This window comes from Phanerochaete carnosa (genome assembly GCF_000300595.1).
Source record: "Phanerochaete carnosa HHB-10118-sp unplaced genomic scaffold PHACAscaffold_4, whole genome shotgun sequence".
Taxonomy (NCBI): domain Eukaryota; kingdom Fungi; phylum Basidiomycota; class Agaricomycetes; order Polyporales; family Phanerochaetaceae; genus Phanerochaete; species Phanerochaete carnosa.
Genome location: NW_006767631.1, coordinates 2,010,998 through 2,019,048, shown reverse-complemented (window position 1 = coordinate 2,019,048; position 8,051 = coordinate 2,010,998). Strand labels below are relative to the sequence as shown.

Sequence of the window (8,051 nt, the reverse complement as noted above, 5' to 3'; positions counted from 1 at the left end):
GATTAACATTTATGGTATAACATTAACAAATAGTGAACTGCTTAGCAGAATAAGTATACAGCTAACAAGAAGAATATACAAAGAGTGTATAAATAGCATTCTAAGAACAGATTAGCAAATATAATGTAACATTAAAAAATAGTGAACTGATTAACAGATTGAACGTATCTTTCACAAAAATAACATACAAAGAACTTGTGATTAGTATTGAGAGAACAGATTAGCAAATATAATGTAACTTGAATAAATAGTAAACTGTTTAGCAGATTTAGTGTACAGTTAACAAAAATAGAATAATAAGCACTTTAAATTAGTACCCACAGAATGAAATAACAGTTTTAACATTTTTATAACAAACAGTGAACTAATTAATATATTTAACAAACTAAAAGTTTTGCACTAATGAAGAGAGAACAAATTATCTGATATGAGATTCAGTTACTGTATCTAACATATAGAGAGTGTTAGCTGAACTCATTTAATTATTTACCTCTCATCTAACAAAGCAAGAACAAAATAATCTCTTATAAATATTGAAAGAGCACCTATTACTGCTAATTACTGTTAAATTAACAAACTGGGTTTTTCCAGATGAACAGCATTGATGGCCAGTTGGATGTGTATGGGCTGGCTGAGACTGGGCTGGCTCGTCCTGTTCAGCAGAAGTGCATAGCTCTGTTAGGCTCGCCGGAGCGTCGAGGTCTTGAATGGGCTCATCCACAGCTGTGAGGCATGCACACATTGGCTCGCAGCCAGCTGGGGGAAATAGCAGCATGCTCAAGAACACCCTGTTTGGTGGAAGCGCATGGCTCTGCTAGGCTCGCCGCAGCGTTATGGTCTTTGGCGGACTCGTCCACGGCTGCAAAGCGTGCACGCAATGGCTTGTGGCCAGCTGAGAGATGCGCATGGACTGGCTGAGACTCAGCTGGCTTATGTCCAGTGAGTTCGCATCTGGCTGGCTGAGGCTGAGCTGTCACAGGAGCAACTTGCTTGTAGTTGGCGCGCCCGATAGCGAGAGCTGGCTAGCTAGTTCAGGCTGACTCGGATGTGACTTGCTTGCAGTGGGCACGCTTGATGGAGGGAGCTGGCTCGTGGGCAGTGGGGGCGGCAACTGCAACAGCGCATGCACCTGCATGCTATCTGGCACAAGCACACACTCTGAGATTGGCTGCGATGGAGAACGGAAGAACGCACACAAATGCTGCGCTGGTGTCAGCACAAAGAGGCTGTAGCTGCTCGGGAGTGGCCACAGGTGGCGGACTCGTCGGCGTGCACCTCATTGATGTTCATCAGTTTGTCAACTTCTTCATTCTCAGTGTCACTGTCTTTGCTCTCAGCATCCACGTCTCCACCCTCAGCATTTGTTTCCTCTCTTCCTCTCATTCATTCTTTCTCTCTCTCTGGATGATTCTCCCCGATAGAGTCGTGGTGGTTGGAACAAAGAGATGAGCTGATTCAGGCACTCATTGAATGTCAGTGAACATGTTCTCACGGCAGGATCTAGTGGTGTTCGAGACAATTATATTCATGTATAGGTGGATATTCTAATGCTACTCGTTATCATTTGTAAGATCCTCATCTTCTTCATACAAGCTAATGGAATCAATACCTAACTTTTGCATGACAAAGGTCCTGCCAATAAACTTGTTGTACCCAGGACAAGGTAGATGTGGGATCATGGCAACAATGGCAGATATTGACATCACATCCACAACTAGGATGTTGTTGTCACCGCCGGCCTTACATGACCAAACAGTCTCAAACAACTTCATGAGTAGCTCAAGATCTGGCTGCGCATATCGAGACAGAAGAGCATACGCCCGAGGAGGTTGGTTTGGCTTCACTTCCAGCTAGAAGAAGAATTGGACGTCTCCATACTCAGCCCTGCCATGATGTGTGAACTAGCAGAAATATGTTATAAGATAATTAGAACATTAGTAGCAGAAATAATGCGTACCTTTACATTTCGAGATGTTTGCAGTGCCTTCAGAGTCTTGAGAGACTCTTTCCACAGTGATCAAGCATTTTGGCCATTGGGCAGGTGTAATCGAGCCCATCACACAAGCTTTGATTAGGCCAGCCATGCATCAGATGCAGGAATGTCATGGGTCTGCACAAAGCGGCGCAAAGTAATAGCCTCTGCATTGGAAACCGCATGCTGCCTGTTCTCAGCTGCGCATAAGAGAACACAGCCATCACCAACAATGACTGCACCACGTGGTGTCTTAGGCTCAGGCACAAATGCAAGATACATTGCCTTGAGAGCATTGAATTGGCAGCGACATAGGGCAATCTGCTGCAGGTTGGCATATACATTAGAGTGTTGCTGAATATCCTGGCCTAAATTGCCAATAGTTTGCTCCATGGCAGCTTGGTTCAGATTCCCGTTGGGGCTGCGACGGAGTGTTTCTGAACTGAGGTGTACAGGACCGTATTTGCTAGAACATGCAAAATGCAACCGTGACGTCTTGCACTGACAATAGAGGGTTTCAAAGTCCTGTGACCAGCTTGTTAGGAAATTGTGAGCAATGACAATCTCAGCTTGGGTCAACCGGCACTGGTGCATGATGCATATTGCACGAACAAGCTTGCAGAGATGGCACCAGTACTTCTCCGAAAGCAACCCATAGAGTAATGCAGGGGCAAGACCATAAAGGTAGTGTTGGAACTCAATAGCCTTGTATCCACTATTGAGCTTCTCCACAATGTTACGAGGTGACCAATGAAAAGACCCAGGAAGGTAAGGTCGAGTGCTTGCGATCTCTTTACTATGTTGCTCCCAGAGGCTGGTATCGCGAAAGATGGCCCAATCCCATGTGTCTTTACTATCTTGATCATCACAGTCAAGAGTTTCTCAGAGAAGAGATAGATATAGGTCTGGGATGTTGAGTGAGGCAAGATGAAATAGGTCAGTCTGGAAGCAACCGGGCACTCCAAGCATACAACCTGTTGAGAAGCCGCTCACAATGCTAGGCTTTGAAATGCCTGTCTCAAGGCAAATGCGTTCATAGGCAGCCTGAGACCGTGAATCTGAAAGAAATCGCTGTAGGTTCTTGTTGTAGCGGTGTATCTTTTCAGTGTGCGTCTCGTGAAAAATGTTGTCAATCTCAACGTCAGAGTGGTCAGAATTATTCACATGGTGGTCGCGTGGGAGCTGAGCAGCTTGGAAGTAGTGGCCACTTCTATTCTTGCAGCATCCAGAAAAAAGGCAGTAGAGCCAACAGCCAAAATGACCATGGTGTCTGACAAGACCTGTCAACTGGGTTATGCCAATCTGGTTGGCACCGAAAGTGAGAATATATGGGTCAGATGTGAACAGTTTCTGCATTGAACCGTTCAAAATTTGAAGATGCTCCTTCATGAGTGCGGCAAGGTGCCAAAAGCCGGGAAACAAGAATGAGTTAATGTTCTTTGGCTTGTTCAGACCAGAAATAACACCACTGACATAGACATTGTGCTTCTTGTAGCGGGTATCAGAGCTGCAGTCCATCATAACCCAGATATATATCCAAATGTCAGACGTCTTGTTCTGATAAAGCTGTGCTCTGTCAAGTGAGAGCATGAGAACAGTGTTATCGGGGCCAATATCTCTCTGTAGGACAGCTTTAAGATAGTCAGTGCCATGAATGTAGTCCTCAAGTGCTGATACAGAAAACTCAACTGATTCCTTGCCATCCTGCGGCTGCATTTCCTCTATAATCTTGGTGATACAGTGCTGGCGATAGGTCATACCCTTTGCACCAGCAAGAGAGCACCACATCGTTTGAATTGCTGGGCCCATGCAGTTCGTGAGGAACTGCTTGACAGGGATCTTCTTTCCACTGCGCTTAAGTTCAGCCTTGTTATAGCAGCTCCTTGAGCACATCGAACAGAGTTCAAGGTCTTTGAACAGCCCTATGAAGCCAATGCAACTGTTGATGCACATGTTATGGTAGACAGGGAGGATGCCGCTGAGCTCTTCAACGTGGCGCTTCACCATTTCAAATGATAGCATCTCGCACATCGGATCATAGAGTAGAAAAGCATCACAGATTATATTATAGTGGCATTGTGACGCATTCTCAAAGCTGAGGTAAACCTAGATCAAAAGGCAGTCAGCAGGATCTTCAAGCTCCAATAGCTCTTGTGGAGGATGGTGAAAGCATTCTATGACAGCAGGTGGTAAGTCAACTTCGAGAGTAGCATTCTGGAGTGCACTGATAAATTGCTGTGCTGTTTTGATATCTTTGATGCAGTGGTTCATGGAAAGAATAGATTCATCAAGCTCTCGAGGTAGATGCAGTTCATCGTCTTCATCTTCTTCAGCTTGTGAGCCATCGTTGAAGCTCCCATGGTCAGAACGAGCAATCTGGGACACTATTTCAGATGGCCTGGGTGCAGGCTCTCTACTATTCTGCCCAGACTTAGGGACATGTTGGTGGCACAGAAGAGACGTGTTCTTCAGGCTATGTGAAAAGTTGAGCTGGCAGAGTAGAAACATGGTCAAGATCTGGTGTAAGAGAACAGCCTAAATAAGGCTCATCAGGCTAGTAAAAGAGGTACAATGAGCAGTGGTACAGCTGTGCATTGCGGCAGATATGCATACCAGTTCTATGTCCATGCTGACACCTCCTGTTTGCTGACTGCTGTTGCCACTGAAAGAAGCTCGTGTACACTTTGCAAAAGCTGGGCCACCATCTTCAAAGTGCCCAGGCTCCGGGCTGGCATCACGAGGGTGTTTTTCAGTTGTGTTCCCAACCGCAGCAAGGTAGGCCCTTTTTTGTTGGTTCAGAAGAGCCTAGTGCTGGGTATAGATGGATTTTAGCAGCCATATTGGCTGCTTGCACTGAATGCCACATTGACAAAGGAATTTGCAGCATTCTTCTGGATTTAACCACCACATCACACACCAGAGATAGTTTTGTGGGTTAAAGTGATGATATTTGCATGAGAAAAATGTGAAGGTTACAGCAGACAGTGTTGTAGACAGCCTTCTACATGGATGTGTCGAATGAAGTACACAGGCATCTATCCACTTCAAGGCGGCTAAAGTGTTCAAAAATCTGGCAGCAATGGAAAGAAAGACTGTGAAGATAAAATAAAATTGTAAGCGAGCAGAGTAGCGATAGGTACATAATTGAAAGGAAAGAGATGGCGCCAGAAAAGTGCCGAGACAAAGAGGCAAAGAGAGTACCTTTCAGTATTCTCTGTGTCTCTCAGTAGGTCTGGGTCAACCTGGGTAGATGGAATGTTCACTGGGTCTGAGACTAGGGCTTAGCATTTAGATCTTTCAGTATGCATTTGACATATGGTAATGATAGTACTTCTATAGCAACTCGCATGATTTAAGACTTTCATTCAATAAAACTTGTTGTTAGGAATTTACAGGTTGTTGTTACGATTTCTGAATGAAATAAAGAATTGTTCTATTCAGACTGGCACTTTGAGAGCTTTTCAGCACCGTCACAAAACTTCACCCAATGCGTGGGAGACTAGAGTGTATTGACATTACACTAGTTCATCAAACTTAAGTTAGGGTTCATTTCAAAGTTTGAAGTGAAACTTGCCTGATTTTTACAGCCTGCCACATTTGATATAATAATCTGAAATTTGAATTCTAGATACCTTTGGCATATATCTACCTAGAAGTAACCATAAAAATGCAGAAAACTTTTGTGTGCTTGCATGACACTACAATCTTTATAAGTGCTTATTTGGCCAAAGCAAGAGTAGGCTATTTTAGATATGGACACAATTTGCTAGTTGTTATACTAGTGAATAGAGCTCATTGAGGAGATTTTATATATACATGTCTAGTATATATAATGTTTGGGGAGGTGCAGCAGAGGCAAGATAGACTTGTAGACTTGTATAAGTGCCCAATAGATGCTTTGTCAGTGCTTGCTTGCTGCTTACTTCTTGTGCTTGATTATTGAATCTCTAGCTTGTTGTTTGTGATTTTGCATAGATCATAAATGCACAGAACAAATACAAGTACAGAAAATTGAGACAAGCTGGTTACTATGGTACAAAGTGCATATGTGATATTCAGCATATTACTTTAAAATGCAGGTGGCAGATAGTTTGGCCATTTTGTGCTCTAGCTTTTTGGTCTGCTTGACATTGTACCTAAACTTCTCCTTTCAGCTGCTTGCAGTCTTATTGCAGACTGACGTCAACACAACATGAAGAATCACTAGGCAGATCTAACTACTAGGCAGCACAAAGCATGGTCTTGTGATGATTGTGCTGACTTGTTCAGCTAGCCCAATAACCGAGTAATTATTAGTAAATATACTAAATACAAACAAAGGCTTATCTAGCCCAATAACCAAGAGGTTGAGGTAGGGGCTAGGTAGCGATAAAGAGGCTCCTTATATACCATTCAGATCGTGCATAGACCAAGCATTATCTAAGTGACTATAGCTACAGCATCTGCTAGTATCTAGAGGACTCAGCAAGAAAACAGGGCCAATGTGTCATGGCATCTGAGGTTGTCAGGCTGATAGAGATCAAATGTCCATTGCCAATCGAACTTAGAGATAGAAAGTCCAATGAAGATCAGAGCGTGGCTATCACTAAAAATGTGTGATGTGGCATTGTGACAGTGGCAATGTGGGCGCATCTGATGCGCTGATGCATATCCATTGGTGATGCGTTCCCAAGGTGTTTAGTGCGTGGCTAGAACTTGTAAACTGGCGCCAATGCACTGACAACATTTGGAGGGTTGTACAGATATGGAATATATCATAGAAAATCAGAGAAAATGGAAAAATAATAGGAGCCTGGAGCTACGCCCACAACATTACCCCTCCCTATAATCAAGACTCCTGGCAAGAAGACATAGCCTGTATTCTGCCCAATTTCCACTCAAATTCTGCCGCTTTGAAATTGATGGCTAGTGCTGAGCTGAGGTTGGTGTGTTTGTAGATAGACTTGAAGTAACTGTGGAGGTTGCTGAAGGAGGTGGTGGAGATCTGTCATGGTGCCGAGAGATTTTGCCGAAGAAAGTTGCATACACATTCTTTTGTATGGACATTTTTAGTGGGAATTCATTTGTTGGCACCTTGTCTGTATTCTTTCCATTTGACGAGGTACTGGATCTGTCTGCAGTATATGCATAAGTCCAAAATCTTCTCGACTGTATTCTTTCTTGTTGTTCACTACAACTGGTGGAGGAGGTGTGGCTTTATTCATTCCATTGTTGTGGTGCAAGCTGAGCCTGTTGACATAGAAGACAGAGTGGACCTTGAGCTAGTTTGGTAGTTCAAGGTGATAGTCTAATTTATCAATGGTTGTGTTTACTGTGAATGGTCCGAGCTGTTGTGGTCTAAGTTTCATCTGGAAAAACCCAGTTTGTTAATTTAACAGTAATTAGCAGTAATAGGTGCTCTTTCAATATTTATAAGAGATTATTTTGTTCTTGCTTTGTTAGATGAGAGGTAAATAATTAAATGAGTTCAGCTAACACTCTCTATATGTTAGATACAGTAACTGAATCTCATATCAGATAATTTGTTCTCTCTTCATTAGTGCAAAACTTTTAGTTTGTTAAATATATTAATTAGTTCACTGTTTGTTATAAAAATGTTAAAACTGTTATTTCATTCTGTGGGTACTAATTTAAAGTGCTTATTATTCTATTTTTGTTAACTGTACACTAAATCTGCTAAACAGTTTACTATTTATTCAAGTTACATTATATTTGCTAATCTGTTCTCTCAATACTAATCACAAGTTCTTTGTATGTTATTTTTGTGAAAGATACGTTCAATCTGTTAATCAGTTCACTATTTTTTAATGTTACATTATATTTGCTAATCTGTTCTTAGAATGCTATTTATACACTCTTTGTATATTCTTCTTGTTAGCTGTATACTTATTCTGCTAAGCAGTTCACTATTTGTTAATGTTATACCATAAATGTTAATCTGTTCTCAATATGTTAACTGCAAGTTCTGTGTATACTATTCTTATTAGCTACATATTATATATGCTTAATAGATCATTGTTTGTTATTAATATAATCTAATATTAATCTGTTTTTTCAATATTATTATAAGTTCTTTGCA

The 8,051-nt window shown here is 42.0% G+C and overlaps 1 protein-coding gene across 1 annotated transcript; it reads right to left on the bottom strand.

Moving 5' to 3' along the window:
- Positions 1–2,854: 2,854 nt before the first annotated feature.
- On the bottom strand, positions 2,855–3,979 carry PHACADRAFT_194408 (uncharacterized protein; the record flags this gene model as incomplete). Its single annotated transcript, XM_007394597.1, has 1 exon — positions 2,855–3,979. The coding sequence occupies one exon, from the start codon at positions 3,977–3,979 to the stop codon at positions 2,855–2,857; it is 1,125 nt and encodes a 374-aa protein (XP_007394659.1).
- Between the last annotated feature and the right edge of the window lie 4,072 nt (positions 3,980–8,051).